Source organism: Schistosoma mansoni (genome assembly GCF_000237925.1).
Source record: "Schistosoma mansoni, WGS project CABG00000000 data, supercontig 0136, strain Puerto Rico, whole genome shotgun sequence".
Lineage (NCBI taxonomy): Eukaryota > Metazoa > Platyhelminthes > Trematoda > Strigeidida > Schistosomatidae > Schistosoma > Schistosoma mansoni.
The window spans coordinates 678,110-701,306 of record NW_017386039.1 but is presented as its reverse complement, the minus strand read 5'-3'; the positions used below and the strand labels follow the sequence as shown (position 1 = coordinate 701,306).

The window sequence follows — 23,197 nt, the reverse complement described above, 5'->3', positions numbered from 1 at the left end:
TTGTATACCCTCATTTATTCATTGGCCAGCCCTTCCACAACATTCCAGAGCAATGTAGGTGATGCGAATGGTCTGTGATAGACTGAACCTTCCCCTTCCAATCGCGTATAGATCCACAAGTGTACGTGAAGACATGTAGTGTGCTTGCTCGTTATCTAGATAACAGAGAGTATCTGGTGGCGTAATGACTTGGAATCAGGTTAGAGATTACTGTGAATCATTTTTTAAGTAACACAGGATTCTTCAGGATTACATGAAAGATGATAAATTGATGAATAGTAAAGTCTTTGACCTCTTAGGATCAAGTCTTATGATCAACAATGGTATACCTTGACATGTTCAGAGCTATAAAGATATTGCTGGCTATATTAACGTTGGTCCATTGTGTGACTTGGTAAAATATCTGGATGAGTAGCTAGAATCTTATGATGTCTCGCACCGTAGAAGTATAAAATGACGAATGATGTGATCGAGATCAGTGAGCTTAATACACTCGAATGTAAATGGATTTTTAGTTTAGACTTTTACAATGCTTGGCGTGTCAGTGGTTTCAGCAGGACGATTTATCAGCTAGGTATGTGGGATGCAGTGGGTCAATATTTTATATGAACTTAACGCCAGTGTTTATTGGTTCCTTTTGTGATATATGTGGGTGACCGTGGTCAATAAAATACTGTTCAAAATCTTCCGTAATCCTGATAATATCGTTAGCAATCTCAGCATTCAAGATGAAGAGAATAAGCCGTTCTCTGGAGGATAGTCCAAGAATGTGTCTCGACAAAATGATAACTCACAACATAGAAGAGCTCTCTCTAAATAGAAGCACTAGTAGACTTATATTCGATTTGGAGCCACATATCCATGCTTACGTTAACTTGTATAAGCTTCCGTGGGTTAGAAAATATTTTTAAAATGGTTGACATCACAGTTTTGGTGACTTTGACATCAAGGAATACCCCGTATCGGAGAATATCGAGAAGTATATCGTCTTAACAAATGAGATTGCTCAGGTTCAAGGAGTTACGCTTGACTTGCCTAAACTTGTTTCGATTCGCTCAAGGTATGGTGTCTGAGAAAGAGACTGAAATGCTTATGTCGCCAAATACGAGTATCGACATGGAAGTGACGAACTCTCCTGTGCGAATGTTGAGTCCTTCGATCATAGCTAGATTTCTCTGCGTTGGTGGTCAACTTCAAGATAGTTCTTGAGGAAACATCCAAGTTTTTCTTGGATTAAAGTTAATTTGGTCATTTTTTCTCTGAATGATACGTCTTGTAGGTTGGACGCTATATTCAGATACTAAGCTATTCTGATAACCTCAGGCTAGAACTACTCAGCGACTTGAACACCAGAGAGAAGACACGAGTATGAGAGAAACACTTTACTGCAAGGTTCATCTTTGTACAGAAAATAATAGGTATTTATAGATGTTAGCGTATGTTAAATCAACATCCTATTTCAGCCAATCCATTAACGACATATCATGATACCGACCGATAGTAGCACGCCACGTTGGAACTCTAGAATGTTCCATCGTACTCTGAATGGCTGGGGCTCTTTATGGGCCTCTGGAGGCTCTGTTGGAGTTCTCCGGAAGCCGACTCAACACCTCCCCCGAATAAGATTTCTTTCTAGGGTCAACTTGTAGTTTGACAACTGGGTTGCGACGTCGTCCTATTATTCTCGTCGTCTTCCTTGTCCAAGGCTTCCTTTCAGTGTTCTTGGGCATTTGTGCATCTAAGATTAAATCTAACGGAAAAATCGGCCGGTTACTTCGATTCTGCATCGTTCTTTTGTCTTTAAGGATTTGATTTGTGTGTCGTATACATGTCCCAAAAGTTCCTCGAACTCTGTACAGAACTTTTCCCAATTTTTGTGCAACTTCTCCCGGCTCCCATCGGTTCTTCCCGATGTAGGATTCAATGTAAACTTTGTCGCCGACATTGAAGTTCCGGATACTTGGATCGTGACTGCGCTCATCAACTAATTTGGATGGCAACATGGCAATGAAGACGGTTCGAACACGTCTTCCGAACATGACTTCCGCAGGAGACTTGCCGTCCGGAACATTCGGATTCGGGGTGGATCTGTAGGATGTTAAAAATTTTGTGATCACCTGCCCAGTCGTCCCTTCGCCTCCCCCCTTCAGTATTGTTCGTTTAAAGGTGTCCACAAAGCGTTCTGCTTGTCCATTAGATTGTGGATGATGGGGTGGAGAACGAAGATGAGTTATTCCGTTTGCTCTACAGAAATGCTTAAACGATTCTGCCGCGAATTGCGAGCCGTTACCCGTTACTAAGGTCTCTGGTACTCCGAAACAGCTAAACAGGGTAGACAGCTTGTGGATTGTTTCTGATGTTGTACAATTTGGCATGGTATATACTTCCGGACATTTAGTAAATGCATCTACGATAATTAGAAACATTTTACCCTGGATTGGACCAGCAAAATCTGCATGAATTCTTTCCCAGGGTCCTGCAGGCGTAGGCCAATACTGAGGTTCGCATTTCAAAGGATTTTTAGCGGCTTGAATGCATGATGGACAGTTACGGCATTTATTCTCGATATCTTTGTCCATTGACGGCCAATAAGCATAACTACGAGCCAACGATTTCATTTTATTGATTCCAGGATGGCCACTGTGAAACTGCTTGAGAACCTTGTGACGTAATAACTTCGGAATAACAATTCGATCACCGAACGTAATACACGAGTCAACAACCATTAGTGAGTCCCGTCGACGAAAATATTGCAAAAGTTCTCCGTCAAGGCGATTGTTTGGCCATTTGGTCGAGAGATAGCATTTGACTGTGCTCAGTATCTTAGCACTTTCAGTGATCTTCTTGATAGTTTCAAAGATTACTGGGAGTCCATTGATTTCGTCATCCAATACACGATGAACTTCTTCCTCGGCTTTTATATTTGCTACAAGAGTCTCCCCTGGGGTCTTTGATTGGGAGCCTATCAATCTTGACAATGCGTCAGCTTGCCCGAAGGTGGTAGTAGACTGATACTTGATCTTGAAATCGTAACCCAGAAGTGTGGTTGCTCATCGTTGGAGTTGGTTAGCTGTATGGACAGGAATACCTTTCTTTGACCCAAAAACTGCAAGTAGTGGTTTATGGTCTGTTATTAGAGTAAAAAGTTGGTCATATATCATCTTATGGAACTTTTTCACTGCAAAGATAATTGATAGGGCTTCTTTCTCAGTCTGACTATAGTTCCTTTCGGTCGTTGTCAAAGATCTGGCAGCGTGTGAGATAGCTTTTTCAGACCCATCAGGAAAAATGTGAGAGATAACTGCACCCACACCATAGTAAGAAGCATCTGAAGCGACGACTATCGGTAGCGAAGGATCATAATGTGTCAATGAGAGATTGGAAGTCAGGCGTCGCTTGATTTTCTCGAAAGACGCTTGGCAGTCTGCAGACCAATTCCATCTCGTATTCTTTTGCAGTAGGTTGTTTAGCGGAGCACGTAGACGATGGAGATCGGCGAGGAAGATACCATAATGGCTGACCAATCCCAAGAATGATCGTAGGGTAGTAATGTCCCTGGGTCTAGGCATTGCTTGCACTGCTTCAATTTTCTCTGGATCTGGTCGTCTCCCGTCTTTATCTATTATGAACCCAAGGTCTCGTACTTGCTGCATATAGGAGTCACACTTTTCCGCTCGGAGGCGAAAACCATAATCGGCTATGCGTTCTAGTACCTGGTCCAGTTTCTTCTGCAGGTCCATTTTATCTACTGTCATAATTATGATGTCGTCTAAGTAAGCTGCTGCCCCTGGAATACCTTGTAACATGGTGTCCATAATTTGCTGAAAAATAGAGGGCGCTGTCTTCACCCCAAAAGGTAGTCGGTTATACCGGAACAGACCTTTGTGTGTGTTGATCGTTAAAAGATCTTTGCTTTCATCAGATACCGGGATTTGTATATATGCGTCTGATGAGTCTAATTTCGCAAAATATCTGTCACCGTTCAGCTTGGCGAAAAGATCTTCCTGTAAGGGCAACGGATACTGGTGGGACTCTAGAGCTTCATTTAATCCCGTGGAGTAGTCTGCACATAGACGGACACTTCCATTCGACTTCTTGACCACCACTATCGGTGCAGCCCAGTTCGAGAAGTTCACAGGCTCGATAACATCCATTTGCTGAAGTCGTTGTAATTCCTGTTCAACTATTGGAAGAGCAGCATAGGGTACAGGTCTTTTAGGTCGAAAAACGGGAGTAGCTGCAGGTTTTAGAGTTAGCACTGCATTAGCCTTCGTGCATTCCCCTAATCCTTCTTTAAACACGTTTTGGTGTCCTTGTAGCATGGTATTTTTCTGGCTCCACTCTGAGGTGTTGTAAGTTCTGATTCGTTTAATAATAATAATAGTAATATATATTCTGAAAATATTTACAGAATTCACACCAGTTTACAGGCATGATCAGATTGTTATAAAAATCAACATTTAATGTAGAGAGCAAACATGAAATATAAGAAAGTTTTATGTTTGCTGGTTTAGTAATTGATAAATAGTTTATATATGGCAGGCCAATGCAGCACCAGGGAACTTGTCATTTTTTCTTAAGTGGATAGCCTGATGTTCTGTAAGGTTATTTCTAGTGCCAAAGCGAGTTATTGATAATTATCTACAACTAGAGAAAGTAAGATTAAAGCAAAGAGCACGGAACAACAAAACAATGATAGCAAGTAAGAGGTTAAACACTTAAAGTTCCGATAATCTCACTTGTGGAGTAAGATACACTTGCAGGCGCTAGAGCATTTAATGCATTTTCAGAGGAGCAAAAAGCATTAATTGAGCGAACAAACAATGGGAGAGAGTTTAACATACGGATAGTTTGAGGTAAATTGTTCCAGAGCATAGAAAACTTACAGGCAAAGTAATTCATATAGAGAGAAGATCTAGAATATGTTTGTTTGGCTAAAGACAAGGAGTTACGAGTGTCGTAATGTGAGGCTTTAGCATATTGAATCGCTTGGCTGGATGTAAAGGGTAGTTTGTTAAGTATTTTGAAAAAGAAGATGAGGTTAAGTTTGAGTCTCCTCTTTCATAAAGGGTCAAGCCCGAGTTTAATACACCTCGAATTATATGTCAAGACACTATCAGTTCCAAGAGTGCGAAGTGTAAATCGTCTCTGTACTGATTCCAGTCTTCATTTATCCTTTATGCGCGTGCTACTAAGGAGAAACGCGCAGTATTCGAGGAGTGGTCGAACACAGACTTTGTACATTAATATACGAGATTCGCTGTTATGAAAGTTTCGAGTTATGTAACCTATAAGGCGTTGAGACTTGGACGTTTGTTTCATTATCTGTTCAGTAAACGACAAGTCGTTGGAGTACCTAAGTCCTAGATCTACTACTGAGTGTAACCTAGATAACATTTCACCATTTATGGTAAGATTGAGGTTGAGTGATGTATCACCGAAGCATAACCAACCACATTTAGCTGTATTAAGCTCCAGTTGCCATTTCGAGCACCACTGTGCTACATTGTTAAGCTCCGAGCTGATACAATTTTGAATATTGCTAAGCTCATGTGGAGAAAATGAGTACACCACCTTAAGGTCGTCTGCAAACAAAAGGGACTTACCCACACTAAAACACTCACAAATATCATTAATGAAAACTAAAAAGAGCAAAGGACCTAAGACACTACCCTGAATTACCCCACTTCTAACAGGGACGGCATTCGACAATGAAGAGTTCATTTTAACTATTTGATGTCGATTGCTGAGGAAGGAATCAAACCAGGCTAGTAACGGGTTTTGGACCCCATAAGATGCGAGTTTACCTATGAGAAGTTGGTGGTTGACCATGTCGAAGGCCTTAGAAATGTCCAGGTATAGCACTAGTACTAGATATCCTTGGCTACGAAGAGAATAGACCAAATTAAAGAAGTCAAAATGACATGTCATACAAGATCGATTTTTAGGAAATCCATGTTGCGAATCATCAATAAATTGTTCAGTCAATAAATAGTTGGATAGTTCGTCACTAACAATTTTTTCCATAATCCTAGAGATAACTGGAGTAATATTTATTGGCCGATAGTTGTTCATGTCAGTCTTATCTCCGGATTTGTAACGAGGTATGATGTACGCGGTTGTCCAACGGTCAGGATAAGAGCCTGATTCCATAGAGAGAGTAAACACCTTAAGGAGAAGAAGTGGAATATCTGGACCACCATATTTGTAGAGAAATGATGAAATCCCGTCTGCTCCGTGACCTTTTGAAACCTTGAGGTTATTTATAACCTTACTAATTTTCAAACATGTGAAGTCGAGGCACACTACCGGAAATTCTGAAGCTGGCTTATACTACACCAATTTTTAAAGGAGGTCGACGCAGCAAACCTTCAAGCTACCAACCGGTAGCATGTCATTCTTTACCCTAAAAAATTATGGAGTCCCTGATATGCGACGGTATACACGGCTATTTATCATTCTTGAACTTCTTTTCACCCCAACAGAACGGTTTCAGTAGGGGTCGTTCTTGTATATCCGATCTACCGACTGTGGTGGACAGATGGACAACCTTCACTGATAGCCAAGGGAAGGTTGACGTCATTTACCCTGAAACGGCAAATAAATCCCCAAAATCAATAGCTTTGTAAGTCTCCGACATTGGATGATGATCACATTAGTTTAAATGCACTCACCCAGTTGAAGGCGCTCGTTCATGCATTCTCACAGGATCACTACTGCGAAAGCCGTGCTCATTATCCCCTACAGTCGCTAGTCAGTCTAGATCAATCTACCCTCGATATATTGATAGCCTATCAAGTATACCTTCGAACCTCCCCGCTTTTGACTTTTGATTTCACTAGGTGGGTACGACTCATAGTGGAAGGTATTACTGGTTAATGCGTTGTCGAACTTCAAATACCTATGGCATCTTCATTAGTGAGCCTGACGCGATCTGGTATATCAACTTGCAAACTGTGAATCTGTTCCTTTTTGGTACTTCATAAATCACGACTTTATTTTGATTTTTATATATTGTGATATTTTTCTCGTGTTTTTGGATATTTTCCCCCCCTTCATTCCTGCTTCTCATACTTATCGTGACGGCACAGACACTTAAAGTACTTAAATTAAAGATTGTGACTCTACCTTCATTTCAACTCATGCTCTTTTGGCCAGACAACATAATAATACTAGTACTAGAAGTTACTAGCCTGGTTTGATTCCTTCCTCAGCAATCGACATCAAATAGTTAAAATGAACTCTTCATTGTCGAATGCCGTCCCTGTTAGAAGTGGGGTAATTCAGGGTAGTGTCTTAGGTCCTTTGCTCTTTTTAGTTTTCATTAATGATATTTGTGAGTGTTTTAGTGTGGGTAAGTCCCTTTTGTTTGCAGACGACCTTAAGGTGGTGTACTCATTTTCTCCACATGAGCTTAGCAATATTCAAAATTGTATCAGCTCGGAGCTTAACAATGTAGCACAGTGGTGCTCGAAATGGCAACTGGAGCTTAATACAGCTAAATGTGGTTGGTTATGCTTCGGTGATACATCACTCAACCTCAATCTTACCATAAATGGTGAAATGTTATCTAGGTTACACTCAGTAGTAGATCTAGGACTTAGGTACTCCAACGACTTGTCGTTTACTGAACAGATAATGAAACAAACGTCCAAGTCTCAACGCCTTATAGGTTACATAACTCGAAACTTTCATAACAGCGAATCTCGTATATTAATGTACAAAGTCTGTGTTCGACCACTCCTCGAATACTGCGCGTTTCTCCTTAGTAGCACGCGGATAAAGGATAAATTAAGACTGGAATCAGTACAGAGACGATTTACACTTCGTACTCTTGGAACTGATAGTGTCTTGACATATAATTCGAGGTGTATTAAACTAGGGCTTGACCCTCTATGGAAGAGGAGACTCAAACTTAACCTTATCTTCTTTTTCAAAATACTTAACAAACTCTCCTTCACATCCAGCCAGGCGATTCAATACGCTAAAGCCCCACATTACGACATTCGTAACTCCTTGTCTTTAGCCAAACAAACATATTCTAGATCTTCTCTCTATATGAATTACTTTGCCTGTAAGTTTTATAGGCTCTGGAATAATTTACCTCAAACTATCCGTATGTTAAACTCTCTCCCATTGTTTGTTCGCTCAATTAATGCCTTTTGCTCCTCTGAAAATGCATTAAATGCTCTAGCGCCTGCAAGTGTATCTTACTCCACAAGTGAGATTATCGGAACTTTAAGTGTTTAACCTCTTACTTGCTATCATTGTTTTGTTGTTCCGTGCTCTTTGCTTTAATCTTACTTTCTCTAGTTGTAGATAATTATCAATAACTCGCTTTGGCACTAGAAATAACCTTACAGAACATCAGGCTATCCACTTAAGAAAAAATGACAAGTTCCCTGGTGCTGCATTGGCCTGCCATATATAAACTATTTATCAATTACTAAACCAGCAAACATAAAACTTTCTTATATTTCATGTTTGCTCTCTACATTAAATGTTGATTTTTATAACAATCTGATCATGCCTGTAAACTGGTGTGAATTCTGTAAATATTTTCAGAATATATATTACTATTATTATTATTAAACGAATCAGAACTTACAACACCTCAGAGTGGAGCCAGAAAAATACCATGCTACAAGGACACCAAAACGTGTTTAAAGAAGGATTAGGGGAATGCACGAAGGCTAATGCAGTGCTAACTCTAAAACCTGCAGCTACTCCCGTTTTTCGACCTAAAAGACCTGTACCCTATGCTGCTCTTCCAATAGTTGAACAGGAATTACAACGACTTCAGCAAATGGATGTTATCGAGCCTGTGAACTTCTCGAACTGGGCTGCACCGATAGTGGTGGTCAAGAAGTCGAATGGAAGTGTCCGTCTATGTGCAGACTACTCCACGGGATTAAATGAAGCTCTAGAGTCCCACCAGTATCCGTTGCCCTTACAGGAAGATCTTTTCGCCAAGCTGAACGGTGACAGATATTTTGCGAAATTAGACTCATCAGACGCATATATACAAATCCCGGTATCTGATGAAAGCAAAGATCTTTTAACGATCAACACACACAAAGGTCTGTTCCGGTATAACCGACTACCTTTTGGGGTGAAGACAGCGCCCTCTATTTTTCAGCAAATTATGGACACCATGTTACAAGGTATTCCAGGGGCAGCAGCTTACTTAGACGACATCATAATTATGACAGTAGATAAAATGGACCTGCAGAAGAAACTGGACCAGGTACTAGAACGCATAGCCGATTATGGTTTTCGCCTCCGAGCGGAAAAGTGTGACTCCTATATGCAGCAAGTACGAGACCTTGGGTTCATAATAGATAAAGACGGGAGACGACCAGATCCAGAGAAAATTGAAGCAGTGCAAGCAATGCCTAGACCCAGGGACATTACTACCCTACGATCATTCTTGGGATTGGTCAGCCATTATGGTATCTTCCTCGCCGATCTCCATCGTCTACGTGCTCCGCTAAACAACCTACTGCAAAAGAATACGAGATGGAATTGGTCTGCAGACTGCCAAGCGTCTTTCGAGAAAATCAAGCGACGCCTGACTTCCAATCTCTCATTGACACATTATGATCCTTCGCTACCGATAGTCGTCGCTTCAGATGCTTCTTACTATGGTGTGGGTGCAGTTATCTCTCACATTTTTCCTGATGGGTCTGAAAAAGCTATCTCACACGCTGCCAGATCTTTGACAACGACCGAAAGGAACTATAGTCAGACTGAGAAAGAAGCCCTATCAATTATCTTTGCAGTGAAAAAGTTCCATAAGATGATATATGACCAACTTTTTACTCTAATAACAGACCATAAACCACTACTTGCAGTTTTTGGGTCAAAGAAAGGTATTCCTGTCCATACAGCTAACCAACTCCAACGATGAGCAACCACACTTCTGGGTTACGATTTCAAGATCAAGTATCAGTCTACTACCACCTTCGGGCAAGCTGACGCATTGTCAAGATTGATAGGCTCTCAATCAAAGACCCCAGGGGAGACTCTTGTAGCAAATATAAAAGCCGAGGAAGAAGTTCATCGTGTCCTATTTAGACAACGCCGTAGACGAGCTAGCTGCATCTGCAGACCGCATTTTAGAGATCATGAACTCCTCTAACGTTGGGGTTTTTCAGTTAAGGAAAATCCTCAAGCGATACAGAATGACATTACGGAACTATGTCCTACACTGACACGTCTCCTTCAGTTTTGCCGTAAACGGTCGCAAACCCTGCGAAGACGTGCCGCACGTAAACGATATGTCCTTAAGCCACGAGAGACGGATAACCCCGACTGGTGTTGGTATCATAGCCAGTACGGAAAATCTTCTAGAAAAAGGGGAAATTCTGCAATTTTCCGAACTCCAAACCGGCCGACACGTAAAAGACTTCGCGAAACTTCACAATCGGCACGCGTTAACGGCAACCATACTCGGCAAACACAGCCGTCTGTAACAAGTCACAGATGTGTTAACGATGGTTCGCTACCTTGTCGATACTGGCGCAGAATTTAGCGTTCTTCCAGCAAATTCTAACGATCGGCTTCACGAACGTACTTTAAACTTACAGGCGGCAAACGGAAAGCCTATCGCCACATATGGCAAAAGATATGTCTGTCTTAACGTGGGTTTACGCGAATCCATTCACTGGATTTTCGATATTGCAGATGTTTCTATGCCAATCATTCGTAAAGACCTGTTACAACTTTACAACCTACTCATCGATACGCGCATACAGAGGCTATTAGACGGAAATACTAATTTTTCTGCTTGCGTAGTTTCTTTTACGACGGCAGATTATCTCCAGTCATAGTTAGGCACACAACAGATCCATTCTATCAGCAATTACTCGATAAGTACTCTGGTATACACCAAACGCAACCGAATTTTCCGCGTATAATCAGTAATGTTACACATCACATCACGACTACAGGACCATCTGTTTTCTCGAAAGCCCACTGACTGGCTCCCGAAAAGCTGAGGTTGGCTAGGGAAGAATTCGACCACAGGATAGATTTATGAATCATCCGGCCGCTCAATTGATTTGATGTTTATTTACTCACTAGCATTTCCGCACCACTTCTTCATGCTTGCTTGACGTGCCTGCAATTTTCGCAATCTGTGCATGGTTCAATAATAAAAGCAATCAACACTTCTTATTCTCCTTCTGATTTATACACCGTTGGGACGTTATCTAGTAATGGTTACAATAACGAAAAATATACGAAGTTTGAGGATAATATCGAATACCAACCACCACAATATAACCGAATTCCCATGGCCACCGACAGCATTCCTAAAACCGCTATCAGTCAGTGCTAGTTTTCGTGTATGGCTTCCGACCTAAGATTGCTACCCAGACCTTCCATATATTCATAGATGACGTTTTCCGAGGTCTCAACTTCGTACAAAATAATAATTACAAAACTCACGCCAGCTTACAGGGATGTTCGATCTGACATAAATAGTAACATTAGATAGAGGGAACAAACGTGCGATATAAGATTGTTTTAAGCTTGCTAAGTCATTAATTGTTTAGGTAGTACATTTATGACATTTAATGAGTCTTTCCTGACAAACAGATACCAAATGACCAAGATTAACTCTACAACATTTACACCTCAACCAATAACCAGTGGTGTTGTGCAGGGTAGTATCTTGGGTCCATTGCTCTTTATAATCTATATCAACAATATATGCAAGTGCTTTACCACAGGTAAGACCTACCTCTACGCTGATGACTTAAAAGTCATCTATAAAACTGACATTGGTGATGTACGTAGTACTATGCAAACGATTCAACATGAACTCAACAAAGTAGACGACTGTTGCAAACGCTGGGGGGCTAGAGCTCAACACAGAGAAATGCGGTTGGCTATGTATTGGAAATACGTCACTTAAAATAAAACTAGCACTTAACAAAAACCCACTGCCCAGACTGACATCAGTAACTGACCTTGGGGTACATTACTCTGACAGTCTTAACTTCTCAGAACATATCTCAACTAAAGCATCTCGAATGCGGAGATTGCTTGGCTTAATCCTTCGTAATTTCTTTCAAAACGAAACTAAAATTATCCTGTATAAAACCTGCGTAAGACCCATCGTCGAATACTGCTCGTTCTTATTTTCCAACCTACGCCTATCTGATATACTTAAGGTGGAAGGAATACAGCGAGACTTCACCCGCAAAATACTTAAGAACGACCAACTCACTGACTACAAATCCAGATGCCATATCTTAGGACTAGAACCCCTCTGGGAAAGAAGACTTAGGTCTAACTTAATTCTTTATTTTAAACTCCTTAAAAACCTTACTTGTTCCACATGTAATATAGCTCTCTACCAAGACTCACATGGATACAACCTTTGAGACAAAGTATCCACTGTCAAAATTGAAAAATACAGATCAAAAACTCGGGAAAACTTCTTCCTTATCAAGTACTCATTAATATGGAACAGTCTTCCTTCTGAAATACGCATGGCAGACAAATTACATACGTTTGTAAGACTCACTGATCAAGCTCTCACCTGCACAGATCTGGCGCAAACGAACACATCCACGTTCCACACAGACATCATAGGCTCTCTACATATATAGACTGAATTGCCTTATTTCCCTACCTTGTAGTTGTATAAGATACTTTCCCCTCCCTAATTCTTTTAAATTGAAGTAGACAGGCAACTCACTGGACCTATCAGTACTCGGTCGCTAAACGACGCTTACAAATACCCTAAAAGTCAGAAGAAACGCATAATCGACTGCCTACTGCCAGTGGTCATACATCCACAGAACCGGTCACCCAACAACCGGTTAGGATAGGACAAAAGAACATCAGTACGAATTTAGAGTGAGTTCCTTCTTGCCTATTCTTTATTAGCTTTTTACTCTTCTGTACATTATATTGCTTTCCATTAATATTTCACCACTCATTATCTTACCTTATCTGTAACTAACATAAATCTATACTTTTCCGCCTTCCTAATGCCTATATCTGATTCGCAACCTATACTTTACACTATAGTCAATTAAAGCATTGCATCTAAGCCTTACCCACAGTCCATAATTTGTAACTGCCCGATAAGCTTGAAAAATGGTACTTATAGAAATAGTGTTTTCCAACAGGATGTGAAACAGAGCATTGTGTGAGGTATGATATATATCCAAAAAATAGGCCTAAATGAGCCTAACATCACAAAAGGAGGGAGGGTGGAGTTACTGAACAGCAAGCACTGACGGTGAGGGCGATGATTTCAATCCACCCGTGTTTGTGGGGCAGAACATTTTGTCTGTATCAGGCTCTTTATGGATGAGAACAAGTCAATCAATCTGTGATATTGAGGTCGTTCTCCTACACTTACCATTCAGACTCATGTTTCTAATTTTTGTGCTGGATTGACTATTCTACTAAGACAACCTATAACATGCTAACTCGGACTTTTACATGAAAACTGTGTGACAGGCATCGGATGATGAAAAAAAAACTGACTGTAAAGTATATGGTTGTTATTTTACTCAACACTCTACTCTCTATATGCACTCCCTGTTCTTCCTCATTCGAATCTTGACTTCCCTCTGTTACGTCCTTGAATCTGTCTACCCAATTTAGTGCCGAGTATGACTTGTCTAATGTAGATTATGACCTTGACCCGATAGGCTGACTGGCTTAACCTTGGGGCTAGTATGCGTGAGTTCGAAGTGGGGGTAGAGAGATGAAAACTATTCTATCCCTAATTGGCTGGCAAGCACGCGAGAGAGAGAGAAGACAAAGACAGCCGGAACACTAATCACTTTATTCCAACCCCGATCTAGCACTCGAATTCCCAATTCAGATTAGGGTGAAAAGTTACATGAATAAATAGATGAATAACCTGGCCACAACGTACAATAATAAGGACAATACAATTGTGTCCAAAACTGAGGGATTGTAGTAGAAAATAGAGTTTAAAAGGTTACGTCTAAATTACAATAGCTTTAGAACAGAAAATGCTATGGCAGTGAATTATACATCAAAAGAAAGCTCATGATCTGTAGAATAGGCTAGGGGCAAAAGTAAATGTTACAGTTTTACAAGCTTTGAATTAAATGAATTAACGTCCCCAAAAATAGCTTCCGTAATTTGTTAAGGCTTCTTGTTTTGCGGTTCACATCACCCTCCTTCATTCGAACCTACTCCACCTTGATAAATATCACAACTCATTGTTCTTTATTACTGCATTCTCTCCTCTGGAGCCCCTAATCACAGTTCACTTTTGCAACATGAGTTAGTATCAATTTAATCTAATAATTTATCGTACCTCCGTCTGTTCCACTAATAAATGTTAAGCATTGGTTATCGTTCATATCCAAATGCCTCGCTGCTCCTCGGTTTCTCTTTTTTTCCCTTCAGAATCTTGCCCTGAGGGTGAAGCTGGGTAACCTCTGACATCTGGAATAAGCTCGACGAACGCGCTTTCCCAAGGTCATAGTTCAAAACAGGCGCTCCACAAACCTACTTTATAACAACTATAAACTTAAAAAGCTGCATTACATAAATACTTAGCACGACCGAAACCCTATTACACTTTTTGTCGAGATTGGATCTGGTATGTAACGTGGACGACATGCTTTTTGGAAACTATTCTGATGAAAACACATTATATCTAAACGAATGAACTGCTATCAACTTTTATAGATTATGATTACTAAGTAACCTTGCTTGGGATGCATACTGTGAACCAGTATGTGTCGTAAGTTGTAGATAATGCCTGTAAAAATGGCGTGTACCTGCTACTGCAGAAATATATTATTATTATTATTACAGCAATCCGATGCATCAGCAGGGAACTTTAAATTTTTTTCTTAAATATCCTGTTGATTTTTGAACGGTGTTATTCAGGGTTATTTCCTCTACCGGGACGAAACAGTGATAATTATCTACAACTAGAGAAAGTAAAATGGAAATAGAGAGCACGAAACAACAAAACAATAATAATCAAAATATGTCAGCCAGGTCTACCGCTATTCGTGTTAGATATTATTCAAATAAGTTAGGATTGCTAGGGACAGTGTTAACGTAAAATGACAGCAGGCGAGTGGTTTTACTTAGGAAATTCACTGATAAGAATATTTAAACATTTAAAATTTCTATATTCTCACTTGTGGAGTAAGATACACTTACAAGTGCTAGAACATTCAATGCATTTTCGAAGGTGTAGTATGCATCGATGCAGCAAACAAAGAGTGCGAGTGATTTTATCGTACGGATAGATTGTGGTAGATTATTCCAGAGTCTAGAAATTTTACAGGCAAAGCAATTCATATAGAGAGATGATTTAGAATGTGTTTGTTTCGCTAGTGACAGGCAGTTACGTATGTCTCAATGAGAAGTTTCTGCATATTGAATTGCTTGGTTGAATGTAAAGGGTAGTTTGTTAAGTATTTTAAAGAAAAAAATAAGATTTAGTTTGAGTCTCCTCTTTCATAGAGGGTCGAGCCCAAGTTTATTACATCTAGAATTATAAGTCAAGGTACACTCAGTCCCGAAAATGCGAAGTGTAAATCGTCTCTGTACTGGTTCCAGCCTTCATTTATCCTTGGTGCGCTCGCTACTAAGAATAAACGTGCAGTATTCTAGGAGTGGTCAAACACAAACTTTGTATATTAAAAAGGCTTCGAGTTATGTAACCCATCGGGCGTTGAGACTTGGAAGTCTGTTTCAATATCTGTTCCGTAAACGACAACTCGTAGTAGCACCTAAGTCCTAAGTGTACTACTGTATGTAACTTGAATAATATTTCACCGTTTAAGGTGAGATCTGAATTGAATGGTGTATCACCGAAGCATATCCACCTACACTCAGATGTATTAAGCTCCAGATGCCATTTTGTGACTACCATGCTACCCGTTTAAGCTCCACGCTCATGCAATATTGAACATTTCTCAGCACATGTGGAGAAAATGAATATACTACCTTAAGATCATCTGCATACAAAGGGGGTTTACCTACACGAAAACACTCACAAACATCATTGATAAAAACTAAAATGAGCAGAGGGTCTAAGACACTACCTTGTATTACACCACTTCTAACAGGGACGGCGTTCGACAATGAAGAGTTAATTTTAACTATTTGATGTCGGCTGCTGAGTAAGGAATCAAAATAACAAAGCGAAGGGTTTTGGACCCCGTAAGATGCGAGTTTACCTATGAGGAGTTGGTGGTTGACCATGTCAAAGGCTTTAGAAATGTCCAGCCATAGCATTAATACTAGATATCGTTGGCTATGGAGAGAATAGACAAAATAAAGAAGTCAAGATGACATGTCATACAAGGTCGGTTTTTAAGAAATCCATGTTGCGTATCGCTGATAAATTTTCCAGTGAATAAATATTTGGATAGTTCGCCACTAATAATTTTTCCCACAAGCCTAGAGATAACTGGAGTAATATTCATCGGCCGATAATTGTTCATGTCAGTCTTATCTTCAGGTTTGTGACGTGGTATGATGTACGCGGTTTTCCAATAGTAAGAGTAAGAACCTGATTCCGTAGAGAGAGTAGGCAGCCTTGGAAGATGAATTGGAATATCTGGGCCTCCATACATACAGGGGAAAAATGAGATCCCGTCTGATCCGTGACCTCTCGAAACCTCAAGGGTATTTATAGCCTTACTAATTTTCAAGCATGTGAAGGAGATCGATTTTATTGAGTTTCTAGCCACACACATAACTCTTGAAACAGGGCCATTTATGAAATGTTTGATATTCGCAAATATACCACTGAAAAGGTCCGCTATAGTTTTAGAGTCGTACATAAAACTGTTATTATGCAGGATGCACTGTATATCAACACTTTGAGTTGATTTAGTGCGTTTATTGAAAAGGAGAATTAAGTTTTGCACCTTTGAACTAGTATTAAGTGCTAATAGCTCCTAATTAATGGCTTTTAATCTATGTTTCCCTTTAATTTGGTTAAAAAATATCGTTATTTGTGCAACTGCCGTGAAGTCGTTTGACTTAAAATAACATTTCTGTAGGCGTTTTAGTTTATTACGATATGTAGCTAGTACATATATTTCGTAAGGCTTACTAAACCTGTACGTTTTAATTGGCGCACAGGAATCTAGACAACAGTTAACAATCAAATAGAATTCGTTGATGAAGTCCATGAGACTATTACATCAGAGGAATTCATCCCAGTCTGAGAGTTTGATTAGTGAGCGCAAGAGGTGCCAGTCAACATGCTTATAGTCTCTATATTGGCAGGTTTTTTGAATTGGTCGGTTATAAGATGGATAGATAGGGAGAGAACAAGCTACGATCGTATGGTCAATGATTCCAAATTCATTGTATACTTGCACAGATAGTGGGATGACATCTCTACTAAATATTAGATCAAGTATATTATCACTCCTTGCTGGGTTACGAATCCACTGTGACCATCAGTGCAGGTCAAAGATTGCCGAAAGTTCATCATTACTTGACTGACAACTACCGGTACTCCAATAAATCCCAGGATAATCGAAATCTCCATTGTTAATCTTAGCATTGAAGTTTAGAGCAGATGCATATATGAATGCATTGATAATAAGACCATTCACATTATCCGAACTATTAGGAGCTCTGTATATACACCCTAGGAGTAGACCATGATTCAGGGTGTTGATTGATATCCTGGCCGATTCTGGTACACTATTCAAGACACTGTCTTCAACTCTATTAATTGTTAGGGTATCCAGAGCATATATAAGACAGTCACCTCCTCGCTTAGTTTCTCTGTCACAGAGATAAAGTCGATAGTTCTGGATATTTATTTTCGAATCAGTTACTGCTTGAGAGCACCATGTCTCAGTGATAAGTATGAAAGAAGGCTTGGTTAGAAAAGCTGAGTTTCAAAAGGCTGAAATTTTGTTCAGAAGTGAACGTGCATTGATGAGTAATAAGTTCAAAAAAGCAGTATCGAGTGTAAAAAACCAAGAGCTTCCCTATCGATGATATGTCTTCTAGATTGGCCTGGACTACGGGGTAATATGTTTGACTAATCATATGGGCTATGGCTTGAAAACACTGTAGTGCTAGTGGGACCAGGGATTTCTGATAGGCTAATAAATCATTATTTTGACAGAGTGGAATAATTTGTTGAACTTGATTTGGTGGACAGTTAAGACAGGCACCTGCTAGTTGCTTAACCTAGTAGTCCATCTTGCCCATTGGGAAAGTGATGAGAAAAGTTACATCTTACAGGTTTAATATTTGAAAAGTTCGAGGGTAGCAATGGGGGTTCACTGCAGTCTGTCTAATACTAAGCCTGCTAACACAATGGTTGTAGTGGCCACCTTGTGCGACGTTTGAACGAAGCGTGCATGGTGTCGGGAAGTATTTTTTGATAGGACCATCGTAATTTATTTGGTATTTGGTCTGGAACCACAAGATTTTGTACATACTTTCTTCCTACCTGGTATGGACGTTTTAGTCTTAACAACGTTATAAAGAGCCTTCACATTAGAACTAGGTGTTTGATTATGAATTTCTAATGTTACACTGGAAAATATCGGATTAGTGTCTCCACTAGATATACATTGGTTATCTGAGGTCATTACAGACATAAGAGTCCAATTAGCGCTCTTCATTGATAAATCGGTGTGCTGGCTGACATGAGATAGGTTAGCTGTACCAGTGGGTCCAGCTGCTGAAGCAACGGGATCTGTTGTGATCTCAACATACAACACTTTTCTGGAGCAAACAATGTAGTTGCGTACGCTTTGTCTTGTATAACTTCCGTGAACCGTTTCCAAGGAATTGACCTTCCTTGTGTCGCCCAGCTTCAAAAAAACGACACTTATCTTCAGAGCGAGTTATCCTCAACAACCCTCAATTCGCGCATTATACAGGTGAGAACTGGTAAGGAAACTTTACTATGTGACACATCTACAGGTAGAGATCGTCCAATCGTACCGAAACATTATCGACGCAATGTCTTCCATGCATTGCACAACTTTCTCATCCAGGTGTTCGTGCATCCATCAAGCTCATAGCAGAACGGTTTTGCTGACCTAGTGTGAATAAAGACATAAGAGAGTGGGCAAGCTCCTGTGTAAGCTGCCAGAAATCTAAGGTTATTCGACACAACAAATGCCCCTTAGGCTCATTCAAAACTCCTGATGCTCGGTCCAACCATATTCATCTGGATTCGGTAGGACCTTTACCAGATTCAAATGGATACTCTTATTTCATAACTTGCGTACACCGTTTCACTCGATGGCCTGAAGCAGTAACTATCAAGGACGTTGCTGCAAAAACAGTGGCCCAAGCCTTCTTCGAACGATGGTTAGCAAACTTTGACTATCCTTCAATTATCACTACAGACCGTGGACGCAAGTTCGAATCTGAGATTTTCCGTTGTCTGACTACACTATAAGGAATCGCACGATTATGAACGACCGCCTACCACCCACAAGCAAAGGGGTTTGTAGAACTTTTTCACTGACAGTTGAAAGCTTCACTTTCAACTGCAAACGTTTCACAGTGAAATGACGCTCTTCTTCATGCTTCACTCGGTGTTTGCAATACAGTGAAAGCTGACATTGGATACACTGCAGCTCGACACGTTAATGGAACGACACTTTGACTTCCAAGAGAATTTTCGGATCCTTCATCTTCTTCAATGAACATGGATCCGAACGCCTTCACGTAGTACTTCCTTCCTCACCCCAAAAGGATAAGAACACTCTGGAACGTGCCCAATTGTGAGCCAGGAAATCAGTTCGAGGACTTGTGAAGAGCGCCTCCAATCATTAAACCTCTACTCATTAGAACACAGGTGTCTTAGAGGTGACCTTCTAATGGTTTACAGAATCCTAAATACCTCTGGACATCCCTTTAAGAACCTACTAAAGCTTGGTCCCAACACAAACCATTGGGGCAATATCCAGAAACCGGAGACATAACACAGCGGAACGGACGTCGACACAACTTCTACTCCTTAGGAATAGTCAGATGCCTGAATTTGCTGCCATACGAGCTATTCCGAGTGACTTCACAGGAGTTCTTTAAGAGAAAACTTGACACATTCTTAATGACTAAAGAGAGTATATTACTGTAATTCGTCAATTTCTTTTCCTTTTTCCTATTTTATAGATAATATAGCTAGGTTCCTTCCTGGAAGTATTAGTGATCTACTGCCTCTAGACACAGAAGCCCGTTAACCAAAAGCCTATTCTATTCCGTCCAAAACCATTTAAACCATTTGAAATTAGCCGGAACATTCAAATCACTATTTACAGCGCGTTGTGATGCTGTGGTGAGCACTTTGGTCTTACTGTTGTTGCCCATAAATATTTTCCTGAACATTCATAAACGGGGTCCGTTTTCCACATAATCAAATTTAATTAGTTGTTGGTGTTTCTGTATTTATGTAGCAATAATTAGGGCTTACACAGAACCTCTGGTAATCCGTATTTCTGTTTATGATCCTCTACCTTCCAAAACCAATATTAAACAGGTCCCACGTTTTATCTGCCTTGTTGTTTGCTGGCCACAAATTTTAGGTTATTTTACCGACTAGATCCATTCAATTCTGACACAGTCACATTTGGAACCTGTTTTGAAGTAAGTCGGAATAAAATGATATTTGGGTCTATGTTATTGACAATTTGTATCTTCTGGGACAGAGATGGTTGAATTTGGTTTCTGTGTTATTCGTGAACTTACACATATTGTTAAATTATTTCGTACGAAATGTCATGCATGGTCAAATATACATATCTTTCTCCCATTTCCATCTACTTGTTTGTGACAGTTTGATCCAGTAACACAATATTAACTCGGTATAAAATAATCCTAGGATCTACCGTTTGATAAGCGCTCGGCAGATACTTTGATTTAGCAGAAGTATAAGTTCGATTGGACTCTAGATGCGGGATTTGAGTGTGTTCTATTGTCTTTAGGCCTATGATTTCATGCCATCATATAATCCCAGTCTATCAGTGAGATAAACATCACTTCGTCAGTAAGATGTATTGCTTGGATCTACGTAGTTATCTGTTATTCTGTAACCGAGAATTCAGTCTTTGCAACAGCTCAGTCAAAGCATTTAACATATACAAGTGCTCGTGAAATAACAGACACATTGTCTAGCGTTTTACCGACTATGACATACAACTTACGAGAAAAAGTTCCCAGTTACTTTATGAACTCTTACACACCAGTCTTGGATTTATTTCCTCGGTTTAATGATACAAAATTACGTAAATCCAGGTCGAGGAATTCGTAACGAAAACATTTTGCAACATTTGTTAAGACAAGCTTCATGACACGTGTTTCCAGAAAATAGCGCTTTACCGTCCGGTTACAGTCTGTGGGACTTAACTATAAATATCCTGTCACTTAAAGTACTGTTGTAAGCCGAGTGCGCAAATTTGCATTTGATGAGTGATTAACATTAAACCATAGGTATTCGCCTAATATACTTTAGGTTACGCATGTCCAACTACTACGGTGCGCAATGACAATTAGTGTTGAAACTTAAAACAAAGTGAGAAGACTCATAATAGCAGTTGAACTGTTGAGGGTCACAAACTGTCAACGTGGAAACGTTTAATCAAGGTGTCATGGCTCGGTCATGTCGGCGTGCTCACTTTACACAGCCTCTTGAATCTTATATCAAATACATCATTGTTTTTCCACCTTGATTGTGTTCTGCAATGATTGTTGACAGAAACGCTACTGACGATCACGACAGAACGTTTCTGTGTAAACAATGATATGAATTCCATGTCTGAATGCGGCAAGTGATCCAGCAGAACAAGGTCTATTCAACCGTACCAGGATACTTTAATTCTCCGTACAATCCACAAATCTTTCAGTTACCAGTGTTCAGCAACAATATCAAAACACAGATTTTCTGTGCAATTTATATGGTTATAAGAAGATACATTCCATCCAAAAGTACGATATCTTAACAATGACGCTCAAATTATATGGCAAAAACTTTGTGTCTTACAGAATAACGCGCTATACGGTAAATAATTTGTTAATGATTACAACTGTGAAGTACCCATGAACCAGGAAGATGATTCCCAACGAGATAGGATCAAGATTTCTGACTGAAAGAACCAAGTCAACCAATGAACTTTTCCAGCGGACAATTAAAAATTGATAATAACCGACTGTCCTGTGGGGTGATCTTGAATACAGTTTGGTAAGGCCTGATTGTCAACGGTCTGGCACCATACAACAACAAAGTGATATAGGGAAGAAAAGTCTCAACTAGAGTCAATTAACAAAAGTTTAGTTAGAAGTGACTGAAAGCTATGAGGATATGGTTACACAACGACATCAAGTTCACCATGGAACAAGAGTCGAACAACAAGCTATCATTCTTAGGTATTTTAATCACCAGAACCAACACAGGAAAACTGGAGACTCAAGTGCACAGGAAGCCGACCCACACCGATCAAATTATCAACTACAATAGCAACAATCCACGAACTCACAAAATCAACTGTGTACAAACTTTTTTCAAGAGGGCGAGAACACACTGCAACACAATTACAGCACGAAAAAATGAAGAAAAATACCTGAAAACCATCCTTCAAAAGAACGGCTATCCAATCAATTTCATCAAAAAAATACCAGTCGCAACCATCATCAGAAACAAAATCAAGCATAGAAATCAACAAGAGGATCACCCTACCATACATAAAAGGTGTATCAGAAACGACAACGAGGCTGTTGAAAACCTTCGGAATAGGTGTTGCCCACAAACTAACAAAATCCCTTCATTCAATATTATGCAAATCAAAGGATGAAATGACAAAAGAAGACAAACCAAACATCATCTACAAAATAAATTGTGCCAACTGCGACAAACGCTACATCGGACAAAGCGGACGACCCCTTTATCTTCGCCTGCACGAACATCAATTAGCAGTCAAACGCCACGACATGTCTTCACTCATATCAATACACGTGGACAACTACGGACACACATTCGACTGGAAAAATGTGGAGATTTTGGACAGAGGCAATTCCAAAAACACCAGAGAATTTTTAGAAGCTTGGCACTCAGGTCAATCAGCAATAAACAAGCGCATTGAAATCAATCCAATTTATCAACCAATCAAGAAAATTATGCAGAAACATAGGAACAAAAATCAAACCAATAGGAGAAACAACCAAAACAAAAATATAAACAATG

General features: G+C 39.9%; 1 protein-coding gene across 1 annotated transcript in view; it reads left to right on the top strand.

The window, feature by feature from the left end:
* Window positions 1–453: 453 nt before the first annotated feature.
* Window positions 454–23,197, top strand: part of Smp_158040 (hypothetical protein) — a gene marked incomplete at its 5' end in the record, with an annotated part of 35,350 nt that continues 12,606 nt past the window's right edge. The window contains one exon of the mRNA XM_018789364.1: window positions 454–574. Within this exon, the coding sequence (XP_018646487.1) occupies window positions 454–574 (121 nt within the window). The remainder of the gene's footprint in view (window positions 575–23,197) is intronic.